The sequence below is a fragment of the Agelaius tricolor genome, unplaced genomic scaffold (assembly GCF_023055355.1).
Source record: "Agelaius tricolor isolate 1412-34295 unplaced genomic scaffold, bAgeTri1.0.p SCAF_29, whole genome shotgun sequence".
Taxonomy (NCBI): Eukaryota; Metazoa; Chordata; class Aves; order Passeriformes; family Icteridae; genus Agelaius; species Agelaius tricolor.
In genome coordinates, this window is record NW_027269289.1 from 6410221 (window position 1) to 6429705 (window position 19485).

General features: G+C 48.9%; 1 protein-coding gene across 1 annotated transcript in view; it reads left to right on the forward strand.

The window, feature by feature from the left end:
- The window catches only part of TRIM29 (tripartite motif containing 29), a 28258-nt gene extending 12651 nt beyond the window's left edge, over positions 1-15607 (forward strand). The window contains exons 5-9 of the mRNA XM_071449535.1: positions 4099-4182; positions 8313-8378; positions 10607-10708; positions 12408-12487; positions 15490-15607. Coding sequence (XP_071305636.1) covers positions 4099-4182; positions 8313-8378; positions 10607-10708; positions 12408-12487; positions 15490-15552 — 395 coding nt within the window. The 3' untranslated portion in view covers positions 15553-15607. The remainder of the gene's footprint in view (positions 1-4098; positions 4183-8312; positions 8379-10606; positions 10709-12407; positions 12488-15489) is intronic.
- The last annotated feature ends 3878 nt before the right edge of the window (positions 15608-19485 follow it).

Genomic DNA, 19485 nt, shown 5'->3' on the forward strand with positions numbered 1-19485 from the left:
CTGGTGTGACATCAAACATTACAAGTGCAGGGTTTCAGCACTGAAATACCCTGCAAGCACCTGCCACTGAGAAGGAAATATTTGAAAATGTAATTTTCCAAGTAAAAAATGGCTCCATTTGGGTGTTCAGTTATAACTTGAGCTGGAATGATTCTGATAATGTTCCCTGTTCCACTTGGGACAGCTTTCCTGCCTGCCCTGACCCAGGGTGTTCACTTCAGTGGTGTTTGAGGTGAGCAGAGAGGTCACAGCCACCACCACATCGGCAAAACCAATCTTTTAACTTTATAACCCACTTCCTCACAATTAGCTGTGAATAAAGGACTTGTCTTGCATCAGGCTCACACCTGAGATCAGGACAGGGCACCACAACGGGGCTGTGCTGCACTTGCAGACCTTTGTAACCCTGGGCACGTTGCCCAATCCCAGGGGATGACCTCTGGCAGCAGGGATGGCAGTGAGTGGTTATCACACCTGGATGGTTCTCCAGGAGAGCAGGGATGAGTGGTTATCACACCTGGATGGTTCTCCAGGAGAGCAGGGATTAGTGGTTATCTCACCTGGATGGTTGTCCAGGAGAGCAGGGATGGAAATCACTGGTTATTTCACCTGGATGGTTGTGCAAAACAGGGATGAGTGGTTATCTCACCTGGATGGTTATCCTGGGAGAGCAGGGATGGGTGGTGATCTCACCTGGATGGTTCTCTAGGGAGAGCAGGGATGAGTGATGATCTCACCTGGATGGTTGTCCAGAACTGGGATGAGTGGTGATCTCACCTGGTTATCACACCTGGATGGTTGTCCAGGAGAACAGGGATGAGTGGTTATCTCACCTGGATGGTTATCCTGGGATAGCAGGGATGGAAATCACTGGTTATCTCACCTGGATGGTTGTCCAGGGACAGCAGGGATGCCAATGAGTGGTGATCTCACCTGCTTATCTCACCTGGATGGTTGTCCAGGGACAGCAGGGATGCCAATGAGTGGTTACCTCACCTGCTTATCTCACCTGGATGTAATCTCCCAGCCACTGAGGAAGCCCAATACCAGGGCAGCAGTGGGTGAGCTCAGGATAAGTGGCACCCTGCTCTTCCAGGAGGATGTGGGAGGCCAAAAGGTGCAGGAATAACCTCAAGGACAGCTCATGCAACACAGGAGCTGAGGAGCTCTGCTGCAGATCTGCAAGATCTCTGATAATTCTCTCAAATTCACAGTATTTACTGGAGACCCCTCCTGTATTAATAATTACACTGCCCAGAGCCATCATTCTCCATCAGACATGAATTGAATGGACCAGATCCTTCTGGACAAACCTTTCAGGGAGGTCAGGGATCCGAGAGTGCTCAGGATGCACAGCCAGATGCAGGTTTTAAAGCTCTCCCTGTCTTTAAAGTAGCACCAGAAATTGAACATTTCTCATTTTCCATCACTGCAACATTCCTATTAGAATTCCCAACACTCCACATGCTCCAGAATTACTGAGAAATTTGACAAGACCTCAATATCAATAGATGACAAACAGATGCAAAAATCACTTCTGTGCATTTTTCTTTCTTTGTTCACCTGAAGCTGTGCAGAATTTCCATCTGCTGGGTTTTGCTGGTCCTGGAGCATTTTCCTTGAGCATTTTTAAAACCCAACAAGGTTCTGCAGCCCCTCAGTTGGGGTAGCTCAGGATAAAGCCTGATTACTTCTTGATTATTTTAATTGGGGTCCCCTCCATGTTATAGATGCCAGAAGCCCTTGTTTTTATGTGAAATCCATGGAATCCAAGTGCCAAAATAGTTTTTAAACTCCTGCCAGAAACCTGGGTGCTTCCAGGAGCTTTACCAGGAACTCAGCTTGGATTCTGCCCTAATGAAAAGCTGGGAAATGTTATTTATGGTGAGTCCCAGGAGCTTCAGAGCTCTCCCTTCTCCAAGCCACGGTTACAGATGAAAGAGGGCAGCACTCTGCATCCAGTGGCTGCCAGGGAATTAAATCCATTAAGGAACTGTGGAGTTATTAACTCAGACTCCCCCTGAGTCACTGCAACAGGTTCATTTGCAGCTGGCTTGATCTTCCACTGTAAAAAAAAAAAAAAACTTCCCAGGAAGAAATATTATATTAATGGAATGAAAGCTGCTTAATAGCAGACTCCAAAGGGAATCCATGTCCTTTTAGTTGTCATAACAGGTACCTGTGTGGTGAGGAGACAAATAACCAGGGAGCTTAAATAGCACTGAAAGGAATGGGAGAAATAAAAGTTTGTTCAGTGACTTGAGAATCAAAGAATGGAGCTATTTAAACATGAAAACTGAATTTACTTCCTTGCAGAGAACAATGGGTTTGCAGAGGCCTCCAAAGAATGTTTTTATCAGCAAGTGTGGTGATAAAGCCTCATTTCCTGTGAGTCAGTGCCAGAAACCCAAACCCGGGCTGTGTAGGTGTAAGTCTGATCCATGAAACCTGAACCAGCCCCCCTTGCCCATGAGTTTAGAGCTGTTTGAAGCTCAGCTTTAGCATCTCTCTATAAGAACTGGAGAGGCCAACCCGTGGAACCCTCCCAGAAGTGATTTCTGGAGCTCTAAAGAGTGGCAGTTCTCCATCAGCCAGGCTGTGCTAGGCTGAACACACAACAGGAGCCAAACTCAAACTTTGGGAGTAATTTTTAAAATGCCACACAACAGCATTTTGGTAGGAAAATGCCTCAACCCTCAGATCTCCCTATGGATTTTAGAAGTTTCTGTGTTTGCTGTGAGGTCAAATGCTTCACCTGGGCTCTGCCTCTGAAGAAACCTTTTATTTTAGACCTTGGCCAGCTCCAGAACTGCTTTAGCTGCCAGGCAAAGATGCCCCAGGGGGATTAAAGAGCCCCAAAGTGCATCCCTGTGCTCCCTGGACCTGGGGGTGCTGGTGATCAACAGCTGGGCATGAGCCAGCAGAGTGGCCAAAGGCTCCTGGCCTGGGTCAGGAATGGCGTGGCCAGCAGGAGCAGGGAGGTCACTCTGCCCCTGGCCTGGGTCAGGAGTGGTGTGGCCATCAGGAGCAGGGAGGTCACTGTGCCCCTGGCCTGGGTCAGGAGTGGTGTGGCCAGCAGGAGCAGGGAGGTCACTCTGCCCCTGTGCTTGGAGCTGGTGAGGCCACACCTGGAGTGCTGTGTCCAGTTCTGGGCCCTCAGTTTGGGAAGGACGTGGAGATGCTCAAACACAGGGATGGTGAGGGGCTGGGAACACAAACCCTGTGAGGAACTGGGGCTGTTCAGCCTGGAGGAGAGGAGGCTCAGGGGTGCCCTTATTGCTCTCTGCACCTTCCTGAAGGGAGGTGCAGACAGGTGGGGTTGGTCTCTGACAGAACCAGAGCACACAGGCTCCAGCTATGGCAGGGAAGGGATAGGTTGGATATTGGGGAAAAATTTTTCACCAAAAGAATAATGAAGCACTGGAATGCTCTTCCCAGGGAGGTGGTGGAATCACCATCTCTGGATGTGTTTAAAAACAGACTGAGCATGGCACTGGGTGCTATGGTCTGGGTGAGGTGTGAGGGCATAGGTTGGGCTCCATGATCTTGGAGGTCTCTTCCAACCCCATCATTCTGGGATTCTGTGATTAATTCTGTGATTCTGTGATTCTGTGATTCTGCAATTCTGTGACTCTGTGATTCTGCAATTCTGTGACTCTGTGATGCTGTGACTCTGTGATTCTGCAATTCTGCAGTTCTGTGACTCTGTGACTCTGTGATTCTGTGATTCAGTGATTCTGCAATTCTGTGACTCTGTGATTCTGCAATTCTGTGACTCTGTGATGCTGTGATTCTGTGATTCTGCAATTCTGCAATTCTGTGACTCTGTGACTCTGTGATGCTGCAATTCTGTGACTCTGTGATTCTGTGACTCTGTGATTCTGCAATTCTGCAATTCTGTGACTCTGTGATTCTGCAATTCTGTGATTTAGTGATTCAATGACTGTGATTCTGTGGCTCTGTGACTGTGATTCTGTGATTAATTCTGTGATAAATTCAGTGATTCAGTGACTCTGTGGCTCTGTGACTGTGATTCTGTGATTAATTCTGTGATAAACTCTGTGATTCAGTGATTCATGCCCTGCTCTCCGTCCCCAGGGGATCACCGGTTCATGATGAACAACTACGAGTGGAACCAGCCTGACAACCTGAAGAGATTCTCCATGTTCCTGTCTCCCAAAGGTAAGGATGGCATCCCACAGCTGGGCAGGCTCCCTTCCACCTCACGAAAGGAACTTCACACGATCCAGCCCAAAATTTGCTCTTTTCCACATCTCAGATCCATCCCTCTGCACGTTTTCTCTCCAGTTACAGAGCTTTTGCCTCAAAGCAGGCAGAAAAGGTGATCAGTTTTATGGGTAAGAGCTGGAGTGGCTGAACTCTACCCAAGAGTGAATATAGGGGAGTTTTTACATGAATTTCCAGGATAAAATCAGAGTTTTTCTCCACCCAAAGCTTATCTCTCTGTGCTATCAAGTGAATGCTGCATTAAGATTTTACTTTCACCACCAAACATAATTTTTCCTTACAGGGAAAGGACAGAAGAAGTGAGGAATATGTCCAAAAAAAAAATAAAAATCAGGAGTCTGTAGCTCCTCTGTGAGCTCTGGCAAGAGCCCTGGGGATTTGCTTGTCCCATTTGTAGTGTGGCCACTGCAGGGTGAATTTTTGGAGTGAACCAACGCTTCCAACACATCCAGCTCCAAAATCCCAGTTGGAATTCCTAAAGTGGCATCAAGAGCAGGGAGCTGAGAGTGCTGAAAGCCCGGGGAAGGCGAGAAACAAAAGAACAGGAAGGGTGGCACAAAGCAAGGGACCGAATTTCAGCCCTGCCTGGGTTTGCCAGGTGTTCCCAGCTGCTGCTGTGGGCAGGGACAGGGACCCTCCCTGAGGGCACATTCCTGCCCTGTGCTGGTGTTTCCTGAGGATAACCCAGACCCCAACACTGAGCCCTTTGTCTGGGTTGCCACTTTGCCCTTTTCTGCCCTTTTCTGCCCTCAGCCCACGCCTGGCAGCTCCCTGAGGATGTTTGGAGCGGGGCTGGCATTCCTGTTTCTGTGCCAGCAGGGCTCTTCCCGAGTTCAGGGGCAGAGGGGTGGTTTTTTAGACCTGAGTTTGTTTTTCTGCTCTCTTTCCTCAAGGTTTGCAGGCCCTGTGCTGTCAGGGAAGTTCTGCTGAGACCAGACTCAGCCCTGCACCCAAAACTTTCCAACCCTGAGGGAAATCTGAAAATCAATTTTAAACATAGCACAAGCTGAGCTTATCTCTACCCAAAATCTGGAGCTTTCAGGTGGAAACAGCCCCGAAGGCATTAAAGGGGTGTGGCAGGGAGGAGCAGCAGGCAGTGCCATCCCCTGGGATGGGGACAGTGCCCAGCCTGGCAAAAAGGAAGGGGGAAAAGAAGGGAAAAGCCATTTTGGCAGTGGCACAGCATGGTCAGTGAGTGCTGATCTGGGATCCAGCATTTCAGGAGGGACCCCCAGGCCCTGCCAGGTCCATGTGGTTTGTGTCCAGAGCAGAGTGAGGCTGCACAGCCATTCCCCTCCTCCTGCTGGCTGTCCAGAGCTGGGGGATGCTTTATCCCAGCTCCACATCCCTGTTTTCCTGGAAACACACACAGTGCTGCCTTCCCAATTACTCACTCTGTGTTTGCTATCAACAAAGTGACTCTGGCCAAAAACAAGGCAGGCCATGATTGCTCACAGAGCCTGTGCTGGATGGGGATGGAGCAGAGAAAGGGCAAGGATCCAGATGATCCATGGTTGGACACAGAGCCTGTGCTGGATGGGGAATGAGCAGAGAAAGGGCTCAGGGAGGATCCAGATGATCCATGGTTGGACACAAAGCCTGTGCTGGATGGGGATTGAGCAGGGCCAGGGCTCAGGGAGGGTCCAGGTGATCCAGGATTGCACCCAATGCCTGTGCTGGATGGGGAATGAGCAGAGAAAGGGCTCAGGGAGGATCCAGATAATCCAGGATTGCACCCAGAGCCTGTGCTGGATGGGGAAGGAGCAGGGCCAGGGCTCAGGGAGGGTCCAGGTGATCCAGGATTGCACCCAGAGCCTGTGCTGGATGGGGAAGGAGCAGGGCCAGGGCTCAGGGAGGGTCCAGGTGATCCAGGATTGCACCCAGAGCCTGTGCTGGATGGGGAAGGAGCAGAGAAAGGGCTCAGGGAGGATCCAGATGATCCAGGATTGCACCCAGAGCCTGTGCTGGATGGGGAAGGAGCAGGGCCAGGGCTCAGGGAGGGTCCAGGTGATCCAGGATTGCACCCAGAGCCTGTGCTGGATGGGGAAGGAGCAGGGCCAGGGCTCAGGGAGGGTCCAGGTGATCCAGGATTGCCTGTGCTGGATGGGGAAGGAGCAGAGAAAGGGCTCAGGGAGGATCCAGCTGCTGGAACCATTCCAGGGGGGACTCTGGGAGCAGCATGAATCAGTAGGCAAAGCAGGAGATGTGACCCACTTGGCTCGCAGGCTGGCTGGCCAAGGATCAGCCCATGAATAATGCACCATCCCCATCATCATCATCATCACTGAGCTCTCCTGAGCTCCCTGTGCCCTGTCCCTGTGGCAGCCAAGTCCAGCAGTGCAGCCGATTGCATCTCTGTTCAAGAATCCCAAAAAACAGGAGGGGGAAAAAAGCCGAGGACCACCCTCTGCATTGTGTCACAGCCTTGGAATCCTTCAGTATCTCATGGCAGCTTTGCTGCACGCCCTGTTTGCAGGCTGGGTCACTGCAGATTCTGCCCCAGGCCACGGTGGAAATTCTGTTTGCTGAATTGAGGAATGCTCTGTGCTGATGGCAGCAGCCCAGACTGGGGAACTGCTTGGATTCCAGCTGAACCCATTGGGTTTGAACCCTGCTTAAATTCAAGGCTTCCACTGCTCCTGAATTTCATAATAAATGGCTTCAAGCTGAAAGATAGGAGGTTTAGATGGGATATTAGGAAGAAATTCTTCCTGCAAGAGTGGTGAGGCCCTGGCATAGAGCAGCTCTGGCTGCCCCTGGAGCCCTGGAAGTGCCCAAGGCCAGGCTGGACAGGGCTTGGAGTAACCAGGTGTCCCTGCCCATGGCAGGAGCTGGAATGAGATTATTTTTAAGGTCCTTTCCAACCCAAACCATTCTATGCTCCAATATTTCCTTGCAGGGATGACAGGATGAGGCAGAGGGGCATAAAACACTTCAAACACTGCCCCAAAGACAGAGGAGCAATCTGTCCAGCTGCTCCAGCTCCTTTCTGACCTCTCCACTGAGCTTTCTTCTCCTGGTGTGTCAAACAGTTTGGCCAAAGCCAGGAGGAGGCTGGAAAAATCACCCTGGGATGAAGAGTAGAAGGGACTCAGGCACACAGAGAGAGAATTGTGCGCACAGAAACACATCTCAGACAGAATTGTGTGCACAGAAACACATCTCAAACAGAATTGTGTGCACAGAAACACATCTCAGACAGAATTGTGTCCACAGAAACACATCTCAGACAGAATTGTGTGCACAGAAACACATCTCAGACAGAGAAGCAGTCCACAGGATGGCAGCAGAGCAGCTCCAAGGATCCTTCTTTTTGCTTTACTAGGTGCTCAAAGGGCTTTATTGCCTCCCCTACACAACAGTGTGTGTCCTGGTGGGAGCCTAGGGCACTCACCTGGCACAGGGCAGGGAAATGTTCCTGTCCTGGGACACACAGGGCAGGGAAATGTTCCTGTCCTGGTGCACACACAGGGCTGGGAAATGTTCCTGTCCTGGGACACACAGGGCAGGGAAATGTTCCTGTTCTGGTGCACACACAGGGCAGGGAAATGTTCCTGTTCTGGTGCACACACAGGGCAGGGAAATGTTCCTGTTCTGGGACACACAGGGCTGGGAAATGTTCCTGTCCTGGGACACACAGGGCAGGGAAATGTTCCTGTTCTGGTGCACACACAGGGCAGGGAAATGTTCCTGTCCTGGTGCACACACAGGGCAGGGAAATGTTCCTGTCCTGGTGCACACACAGGGCAGGGAAATGTTCCTGTCCTGGTATCTCTGGAGCACTGAACCCCCAGCTCTGCCTGCAGAGCTCTCACATGGAGTACCCAAACCCAAACCTGCAGCTCTGTGGCACTGGGAGCTCTGCTCACTGCAGGAGAAGAGTTCTTCTCTCTCTGTTCCCCATTCCCCATCGCCCAGGGGTAAAACCCAGGCTCTCCTCTGCTGCCTGGGCCCTGATTTCTGCTCTGGGGCTGCTCCCAGCTCGGTGGGGACCTTTCCTAGAGCAGTGCCAGGCACAGCCTCGTCAGGAGCCCACTGCTGAACTGGATGCTCTTGTTTTACAGCCAATTTCAACCCACGGTCATGGGAATTTTCCTCCTTCCAAGCGACCGAGGAAACACTTGGTACGGGTAATTCTGCCTGCAGCCTGAGAGGATCTAACCCCCCGTGCCACAGCTTTCTGCCTCACTAACCCACCTCTCCTGCTGCCCCTCTCAGCTGCCCTGGCACCTAAAAAACCCCAGAGCCAGCCCCTGCTGGGTTATCACACACAGCCCAGCCAGGGAAAGGCACCCCTGGTTCTGCTTGGCCGCAGAGAAAGGAGGTGCAGAAACACAGGAGGAGGTTGGCAAAGATGCCCAGAACACTCAGAGCACCCTGGGGAGGTTGTGGCAGAAGCAGGAGCAGATTCCAAGTACTCCCAGCCAGTCTCAGAAGCACGAGGTGCTTCGTTCTATCACACCTTTTATTAATGAGAGGTATTCCTACCTCTTAGGTGTCCTTGTTCTCTAAGGAGGATATTCCCAACTGGACATTAAAACCCCCATTTTTTCCCCCTGAATCCCATGGTCATTCCCTCAGTGAAGGGGGGATATTAAAACCCCCCTTTTTTCCTGAATTCTGTGGTTATTCCTTTAGTGATGGGGGGATATTCCCACCTGGATATTAAAACCCCCCTTTTTTTCCTGAATTCTGTGGTTATTCCTTTAGTGATGGGGGGATATTCCCAACAGGACATTAAAACCCCCTTTTTTTCCCTGAATTCTGTGGGTATTCCTTCAGTGATGGGGGGATATTAAAACCCCCTCATTTTTTTCTTGAATTCCTTAGTTATTCCTTTAATGATGGGGGGATATTCCCAACTGGACATTAAAACCCCCTTTTTTTCCCTGAATTCTGTGGTTATTCCTTCAGTGATGGGGGGACATTCCCAGCCAGGCTGGAGATTAAAACCCCCATTTTTTCCCTGAATTCCGTGGTTATTCCTTTAGTGATGGGGAGACATTAAACCCCCCATTTTTTCCCTGAATTCCTTGGTTATTTCTTTAATGATGGGGGTACATTAAACCCCCCATTTTTTCCCTGAATTCCTTGGTTATTCCTTTAATGATGGGGAGACATTAAAACCCCCCATTTTTTTTCCTGAATTCCTTGGTTATTCCTTCAATGATGGGGGGATATTCCCAGCTGGAATATCCTGTGTCCTCAAGGACACAGCCTGGCCCACGTTCACGCCTTTTCTTCCCAGATCCCCATCTTCCTTTCCCTTCCCATTTTCCTCCTTTGCTTCCTTCCTCCAAGGTCCTCCAAGGTCCATCCTTTCCTGCTCCCTGGAAGCAGCCAGGGCCACCCTGCCTGGGGAGCTCTGGTGACTCAGGGCCACACCTCAGCCAGGGCTGGGTCCCTCTCATCTCCCTGCTCTCGGATTCCGTCCTGACCCCGAGGAGGCCAGGAGGGGAAGCTTTGATGGTTTGGAGGAAGCCTGCAGTGCTGGGAGGAAGGGCAGTGCTGGAGTCATCCCTCCTGCCCCGGGGAGCTGCTGCTCTCCAGCCACACCTGCACTCTGGGGCTCTCAGGAGAAAGGCTGGGCCCTGCCTGGAGGCTGGCATCACCTCACACCCACACACAGCTCTGACAGTGCTCACAGGGGTCCCGGCATGAGGGGAGAGACAAGGAGCTGACTCTGTGTTTCAGAAGGCTTGATTTATTATTATATTATATTATATTTTTATATATTTTATATATTTTAATATAAAATATATTTATATATTTATATATATTTTTATATATTTTTATATATTTTTATATATTTTATATATATTTATATATTATATATTTATTTATATATTATATATATTTTATATATTTATGAATTTTTATATATTTATATATATTTTTATATATTTATTAATTATATTATATTCAAACTATACTAAAAGAATAGAAGAAACGTTTTCATCAGAAGGCCAGCTAAGAATAGAAAAGGAATGAAATGGCTCTCGGACAGAGTCCGAGCCAGCTGGGCTGTGATTGGCCATTAATCAGAAACAACCACATGAGCCCAATCCCAGATGCACCTGTTGCATTCCACAGCAGCAGATAACCATTGGTTGCATTTTGTTCCTGAGGCCTCTCAGCTTCTCAGGAGGAACAATCCTAAGGAAAGGGATTTTTCAGAAAATACCATGGCTACACAGAGCTGCCTGCCCTCACCTGCCTCGGGTCCCTGAGAGAAAAAAGGGACCAGAGGCACAAGGGGCTGGTGTCCCCCTGAGCCAGGTGGAGGCAGTGCCACGGGGCTGTTTGGAACTGCCCCCCTGCAGCCCTGTGGAATAACAAAAACCTCTTTATCTTCCAGTAGGCAATGGCACTAAGCTGCCTTTTCAGTTCTCCTCGGTGGGACAGAATCCGCCCGGTGACTTCAGCAAACAGTCTGATGGGAGCCTCTTCACTAAGACCGGTACTAGGAACTGACTGTTCCCCTTCCTCCCGCCCTTTGAGGTGCCAAACCCCCCTCAAATGCCCTCCTGCCCCGTTTGAGGTGCCAAACTCCCTAATCTGCCTTCCTGCCCCCTTTGGGGTGCCAAACCCCCCTAATCTGGCTTTCAGTCCCATTTGAGGTGCCAAATTCCCTAATTTGCCTTTCTGTTCCATCTGAGGTGCCAAACCCCCCTAATTTGCCTTCTTGCCCCATTTCAGGTGCCAAACTCCCTAATCTTCCTTCCTGGTAATAAGAGGAATTAGTACCTTATCCTCTGAGGAGGATATTCCCAAGTGGACATTAAAAGCCCCATTTTTTTTTTCCCTGAATTCCGTGGTTATTCCTTCAGTGGTGGGGGGATATTCCCAACTGGACGCCTTTTGGCACCTTTGAGGTCCCAAACTCCCTCATCCTGCTGTGCCTTCCTCCCACTCCTTTGAGGTGCCAAACCCCCCTAATCTGCCTTCCTGGTAATAAGAGGTGTTAATACCTCTTAGGTATCCTTATCCTCTGAGGAGGATATTCCCAAGTGGACATTAAAACCCCCATTTTTTTTTCCCCTGAATTCCCTGGTTATTCCTTCAGTGATATTCCCAACTGGATGCCTTTTGGCACCTTTGAGGTCCCAAACCCCTCATCCTGCTCTGCCTTCCTGGAGCAGCACCTTGGCCTCCCTGCCAATCTCTGAGGCACCTGCCCAGAGTGACTCTGCTGAAGCAGGGCAGCAAGGATTGTTAAAAACCATTCAAGTTTTATTTAGGGAACAGGTGGAGGGATTTTAAATTTTGTTTGTAATGGGCAGGGATAAATTTTAGATGATTCTTGAGGAAGACACCATTTGCCCCTCTAGTTTAATCACTGTAAAATAACACAAACAGCATAACCTTAAAAAAAAAGAATTCAGGAGCTCACCAAAACCAAACCCTCATTCACCACCTCATCACCCTGCTGTCACTTCCCACCAGGGGTGGGAGCCAGGATTTTAAATTTTGTTTGTAATGGGCAGGGATAAATTTTAGATGATTCTTGAGGAAGACACCATTTGCCCCTCTAGTTTAATCACTGTAAAATAACACAAACAGCATAACCTTAAAAAAAAAGAATTCAGGAGCTCACCAAAACCAAACCCTCATTCACCACCTCATCACCCTGCTGTCATTTCCCACCAGGGGTGGGATCCAGGTGCTCCAGGACCTGCCAAGCAGAGTCAGGCGTGATTAATTTGGGATGCTGGGCCATGGTGGCATTGGCTGTGACACTGCTGGGGGGCTGGAAGGGGGTCAGGGCTCCTCAAGCTGCCGGAGGAGCTGCAGGAAGGCCAGGCTCAGCTCTCTGCACTAATTAAACAGCCTGCAGCGCTCTCTGCAAGAGCCACAACGCTGACTTTGGGACTCGGCCTGAATTTAATTGGTCTGATTGCATTCCACCGCTCTGCATTCCTCAGACATTTTAATTAGCCGGCCCTTCTCTGCTGCCTTTCCCTGCCTGATTGGGTGGTGGCAGAGGCATCAGTCTGTCGGGCTGTCTGTGTGTCCCACCCCGGGCACGGCTGCATTTCCTCGTTGAGCAATGCAACGCTAATGAGGTGGCACTTCCAGTCCTGCTGCTGCTCCTGGGGACAGCGCGGGGGTGGCAGTGGCAGGGGCTGTGTGTGTGACTGTGTTTTGTGTTGTCACAGCCTACCCTTCCATAGTGAGGCACCAGTCTGCAAAGGTGACGCCACAGACGTGGAAATCCTCCTCCAAGCAGTCTGTATTGGTAAGGAAAAGAATAACTTTTGTTTCTCTGGGGAGCTTCAGGAATAAGGATGGGTCATTTGGGAGCGTGGAAATGAAAGTTTCAGCCCTACTGCTCCTGTTCAGGATGCAGATTAACCCCCCCAGCACTGATCAACACTGCAAAAATGATGTTTTGAAAAGGTTTTGGTCTAAAATGTGATGCAGAAATAGGGACAGTGCAAATGCTGTACAATGGTACATGTAAGTGCTAATGATAGCACTTTTCCCTGTCATCCACCCTGTCCTTTGGGAATGTGGAAATAAAAGTTTCAGCCCCACTGCTCCTGTTCAGGATGCAGATTAACCCCCCCAGCACTGATCAACGCTGCAAAAATGATGTTTTGAAAAGGTTTTGGTCTAAAATGTGATGCAGAAATAGGGACAGTGCAAATGCTGTACAATGGTACTGATAGCACTTTTCCCTGTCACCCACTCTGTCACCCGCCCTGTCCTTTGGGAATGTGGAAATAAAAGTTTCAGCCCCACTGCTCCTGCTCAGGATGCAGGTTAACACCCCCCAGATTTTACAGCTCTAATCAGTGCTGCAAAAATGATTTTTTGAAAAGGTTTTGGTCTAAAATATGATGCAGAGCTAGGGGCAGTGCAAATGCTGTAAAATGGCGCTGATAGCGCTTTTCCCTGTCACCCACTCTGTGTCACTCTGTGACATCCACAGAGTGTCAGTGACACCAGACACAGCCACAGCAAAGTGATCCTGTCCTGCAGTGGCCAATGCAGCATCCCAGGTGAGGGATCAGGAATCCCCACAGCACCTCTGAGCCCCTGGCTTCACACTGACCGTGACAAGAGGCACAGGGCAGTGATCCAGTGACCTTTTAGGGCCTGTAGTCTCAAATACACTGCCCCAGGAGCACCCAGCTAATCTGGCTTTATTCACACTGTGCTGCATTGAGGCCTTGCATGATCTGGATTAAGTTTGTCGAGCTTTCGCCACCACAAACGAAACATTTTGTTCATTTATTTTTTTTTTTTTTTTAATTTCTGGTTGCACATTTTTGAGAGATGATTTATTGTTTGGTGTAAGGAGCAGAGAGCATTCCCACACTGAGGGAAACCACACCAGGTAGAAATTGAGGGCTGCAGCCAGATCTGCCCCATTTTCAAGGCTCCCCAGGAGGAGAATTCCCATGGAAGGGATGTTCCTTGGGAGATTCTCCCAGGAAATCCAGCCTGGAGCCTTTGAAGGTGCTGCAGCAAACCAGCAAAACTCTGCCACCCCTTCTGCCTCGGGTTTGACCTCTAAAACATCATCCCCCACATCCTTTGTGCTCCCAGGGATTTTTCTTTAATCCCCACAGAGAAAATCTGGGTGACTTCTCCCACCATCCCTTTCCTGTGTCCCTTCCTCTCCTTTTTACACATTTATAATGACCATTTCCTTTTTATAGCCAATATTCACCACACAGCCCTGAACCCAACAACTGAGCTGATAAATATAAGCATTTCAAAGCACCAAAATAGAAATACATACTGCAGTATCTCTGCAGGAGCTTTTATGGTCTGTTGGGCCAATAATCTGGCTTTTAAACCAGCCTTTAAATGTGCATTTAAGTAATATGCATTCTAAAAGGTCTGTAAATATGAATTTTCACTAAGGACTGGGCTGTTTAAGGAGGAAGGTCTTTTTCACACCCAGGGAGCTGTTTTAAATGAAGCCCCCCTCTTTCATCTCTTAATTCTGTTGGAAATTAGAGCCAGAAGATGAAGAGAATGTTGATAAAAGGGAACATTGAGCAGGGAGATGGGCTGGGCTTGCTCTGGTGTTTCCTGCTGTTCAATAGGGCTGCACCAAAAGGGGCCTGGGGGGTTTCTCCCACCTTCTGCACCTGAGAACAAACCCAAGGCAGACTGGGCTTTAAAACATCAATTTTTTCCTGAATCCCATGGTTATTCCTTCAGTGGTGGGGGGGATATTAAAAACCCCCATTTTTTCCTGAATTCTGTGGTTATTCCTTCAGTAATGAGGGGATATTAAAACCCCCATTTTTTTCCCCTGGATTCCATGGTTATTCCTTCAGCTCTGGGAGGATATTCCCTACTGGACATTAAAACCCCCATTTTTTCCTGAATTCCCCTTTGATGATGGGGGGATATTAAACCCCCCATTTTTCTCCCTGAATTCCATGGTTATTCCTTCAATGATGGGGGGATATTCCCAGCCAGGCTGGAGATTGTGCAGTCAGGGATAATATTTATATAAAATATATGTACTATTTATATATTATAACATAACTAATTAAAAATTATAGTATAATATAAATATATAAATATACTATTTCTATAGTATAACATAACAAATTAAAATTATAGTATTATATAAATATGTAAAATAAAATATTTTAAAATTAAGTTAAAATAGAAACATTTTATTATAGAGTATTTTATTAATAAATATTTTTAAAGTCTTATGGTTAAAAGTGTCGAGTTAAATTAGTAGAATTTAATTAATTAATTATATTTAATTTAAATTAATTTTAATTCATTTTAAACTTTTAAAATTAAATTATAAAAACAGATTAAACGATATAAAAATAAAATAAAATACTTTAAAATTAAGTTAAAATAGAAACATTTTGTTATATAGTATTTTATTAATAAATATTTTTAAAGTCTTATAGTTAAAAGTGTAGAGTTAAATTAGTAGAATTTAATTAATTAAATTTAATTTGAATTGATTTAAATTAATTTAAATTAATTTAAAATTTAAATGATTTAAAATCTTTAAAATTAAATTATAAAAATACCAACTTTAAATTAAAAAAAAAATACAAACTTTAAATTATAAAAATACAAACTTTATAGATTGAACTACATAAAAATAAAATAAATAAGCCGCATCATGAAAAACAATTCAAAAATCCAATTCCTTGCAGCACCGAGGCAGGAATTAGTGAGATGAGGGTGGATGGGAAGGGAAAAGGAGGGCTCGGACTGACGTGCCCCAAATTCTCTCCCTTGCAGTCCCATTATCGCCCCTTCTACGTCAACAAAGGCAACGGAGCCACCTCCAACGAGGCGCCCTGAGCCGCTGCGGTGAGAGGAGAGCTCCGCTGAGATTGTCACCGATGTCCCCGCTCTGCCCACCCGCCTGCTCCCCCAGGGCAGGGCAGCCATGGCCCTGCCCTCAGCACACCGGGACTTCTCCCTCCTTGTGCCCTGCCCGTCCCCCCGGCTGCTCTGCCCCTCTGGGAATTGTGGATGCTTGGGTGGCACCCCCTGCTAGGCAGCTGTGCCCTTGTCCCCAGAGCTGGGAATGTGTCACCACCCCCTGCTAGGCAGCTGTGCCCTTGTCCCCAGAGCTCTCAGGCCCTGCTGGATAACCCAAAACTCTTCCCAGACTCCAGATTTTCCTCTCCACCCTGGGGTCACATCCCTGGTGAGATGGGACCTCCATCAGCTCAGTTCTGCTCCTCACCTTCCCAACAAAACCCCATCAGGATTTTCCCAGAGCTGGGAATGTGTCACCCCTGCTAGGCAGCTGTGCCCTTGTCCCCAGAGCTCTCAAACCCTTCTGGATTACCCAAAATTCTTCCCAGCCTCCAGATTTCCTCTCCACCCTGGGGACACAGCCCTTGGTGGCATCTCATGTCCCCAAGGTCCTCCAAGCTCAGCCCTGCTCCTCATCTGACAAAATCCCCATCAGGATTTTCCCAGAGCTGGGAATTGTGTCACCCCGGGCTAGGCAGCTGTCCCCTTGTCCCCAGAGCTGGGAATTGTGTCACCACCCCTGCTAGGCAGCTGTCCCCTTGTCCCCAGAGCTGTCCTGCCCCAAAGATGGACACCCCAAAACTCTTCCCAGGCTCCAGATTTCCTCTTCACCCTGGGGACACCCAGCTCCTGCTTGTGTCTCATCCCCTGGTGGCCTCTCATGTCCCCAAGGTCCTCCAAGCTCAGCTCTGCTCCTCACCTGCCCAAAAAACCCCATCAGGATTTTCCCAGAGCTGGGAATGTGTCACCACCCCTGGCTGGGCAGCTGTCCCCTTGTCCCCAGAGCTCTCAAACCTTTTTGGATAACCCAAAGCTCATCCCAAGCTCCAGATTTCCTTTCCACCCTGGGGTCACATCCCTGGTGAGATGGGACCTCCATCAGCTCAGCCCTGCTCCTCACCTGCCCAAAAACCCCATCAGGATTTCCCCAGAGCTGGAATTGTGGCACCCCATGTCCCCAGGCTCCTCCATCAGCTCAGTTCTGCTCCTCACTGCCCAAAAACCCCATCAGGATTTTCCCAGAGCTGGGAATTGTGGCACCCCATGTCCCCAGGCTCCTCCATCAGCTCAGCCCTGCTCCTCACCTCCCAAAAAAGCCCAGCAGAATTTTCCCAGAGCTGGAATTGTGTCACCACCCCGTGCTAGGCAGCTGTCCCCTTGTCCCCAGAGCTCTCAAACCCTTCTGGATGCCCCAAAGCTCTTCCCTCTCCACCCTGGGGACACCCAGCTCCTGCTTGAGTCACATCCCCTGGTGGCACCTCATGTCCCCAGGGTCCTCCAAGCTCAGCCCTGCTCCTCACCTGCCCAAAAGCCCCAGCAGGATTTCCCCAGAGCTGCTGGAGGAGCACAGGGAGGTTTTCCAGCCCGTTCAAGTGCCCCTCCAGCCACCTTTTGGAATTAAGAAATAAAAAGCAAATCCATCCTAGTAATAGAAGATTGATTAGATGCCATAGGTGCTGGGTGCTTTTCTAGTTTGTGGTGGTTTTTCTTAATTCCCTTAAACCAAAATTGATTTATATGCTGTAGTTCATGTATTTTATATTTTTTTTTTCCCCTGCAGTGAGAATTACTGCCACAGCTTTTTTTGCTCAGGATAATATTTTTGTATTTGCCCCCTGGACAGATGAATCACATCCAGGGCTGGAGAAGCATTCCATGATCTCCCTGAGGTGATTTTCCCTCTCCATGGACAAGCTGAGGGGTTCAGTCCATGCAGTGCAGGGGGAGAAATGGGAATGAGAGCCCTCAAATGCTGAAAACCAAGACCCAGCAGCTCCTTTTCATGGTTTGCTCTATCCAAGCAGCTTTGGAATGGCTTCCCCCCACTTTTTCCTGCTTGCAGCACCTTGCTGAGGGAGGTCCCACCTCAAAACTCCTTCCTGGCTCATCCCTTTGCAGAGACCCCTGGCTTTTTAACCCAACACCTCACCCAAAGCTCCTGGGGCTGAATGTTGGTCACTCCAGAGCACTTGAAGTGTCACTTTATGATGATTTTTAATTTTTTTTTCCCCCCTATAAGGACCAGAGGGGGAAGGGGCTGGCGTGGTAAGGCAGGATGTGGCAAAAAGGATGTGACAAAAGGGATGGAATTGCTGGGAAAAGCACTGAGGGCTTTGAGGATGTGTGTGAGGAGATAAAATCAGCCCCCTCCAGGTCTCACTGTTTTGCCCTTGAGCAGGTCCAGCAAAACCTTGCACCACCTCCTTTTTATGCTCCAAAACATGAAAATATTCTCCTCCTCCTCCTCCTCCTCCTCCTCAGCTTGGATGTTGAATCCCCCCGGCCCTGAGCCAGGCTGTGTGGTGCCAGCTGGACCCTCCTGAGGCCACCTCTGTCCCCCCTGTGCCTCCTTGCCCTCCCCAGGGGCCTCCCAGCCCAAATTCCCACAGGAATGGAGCTGCTCCCTGCCTGCCCCAGCCCTGGAGACACCAGGACCCCCCTGGGACCCCCATTTTCCCCCAGGATGGAGCTCAGGGGCTTCTGGAACCCTCACCCTGTGCTTCCCTGGGGGTTCCAGCCAGGCCTTGGGGTGTGCAGGAACTGTTTGGATCCAGTCTTGGTCAGCAAAGCCCCAGGAATGATGATGGTGGTGATGATGATGATGATGATGATGATGATGATGATGATGGTGATGATGATGGTGATGATGGTGATTCCTACTCAGACAGGACAGGGCTCTGCTGGTGATGTAAATGCAGAAATAAAGGAGAAAGCTCCATGTCTGACCAAACCCAACGGGCTCTGCTCTGTCTTTGGTGTTTCTGTGCTCTCACTGAGGCTGAGCCTCTCCCAAATTATCCTCGATTATCCTTGAGATCCTTGAATATCCAAATTATCCTTGGGCAGCAGGCTTGGAGAAGACATTTTCACAGCTCTCTGAGGCTGTTTCGCTGGGGTTTTTTTTGGATAATTGAATTATTTGAATATTGGAATTTGAATATTGGAATTTCCTTTGGAAATTCCTTTGGAATTTCGTTTTTTTTGAATATTGGAATTTCCTTTGGTCAGAGGAAATTCCCACATCCTTGAGACTCTCCTTGAGAGTCAAAAGGGGTGAACATTTCCAGTTTTGCTGCTTTTTGGGTATTTAAGGTCAGAGGAAATTCCCACATCCTTGAGGGCCAAACACTGATATACATTTCCAGTACCACACCCCAAAAATACCCCTTAGATCAGTTCCCAAGCACTGGTGCCACAAAAGTCCTTCCCTACAAGGGCATTTCTGAAAAACCCCTCAGCCTGTGCCAGACTTGAACCTCCCCAGGTCCCTCTGGAGGTAAATGCTTGTTCCTCTACTTATTGGCCAAAATTTGATTATTTTGGCCCAGCCTGGGCCTGGATCTCCCCAGGAGGTTGGTTCTGGGACCCTCCACCCTCTTGAGCCCTTCTGGGGACCTCTGGTTGTGCTCAGCTCAAAGCTCTTGAGTCCATCCCAGCTTCTCCTTCCCCCGAGGGAGAGATAAAACCCCCGTGGGGTGCTGAAAATGCAGATTCAAGGCCAAAACCAAGGAGGTGTAGCCCTGATAGCTGCTTAAAGGAGCAATTGTACATCCCTCTGCGTGGACAAGAGTTTTTCACAGATTTCCAGAGGATTCCTGGCATATTTCTACTCCAAACATTAAATACCAGCTATTTTTCCCCAGCCATCAGCACCACTCATCCTGAAGAGCCAGGATCCCACCAATCCACTGGAGGAGCTGGCAAATCCTTTTTGTTTACCCCACAAGGGAGCCAGCAGAGGAGAGAGCT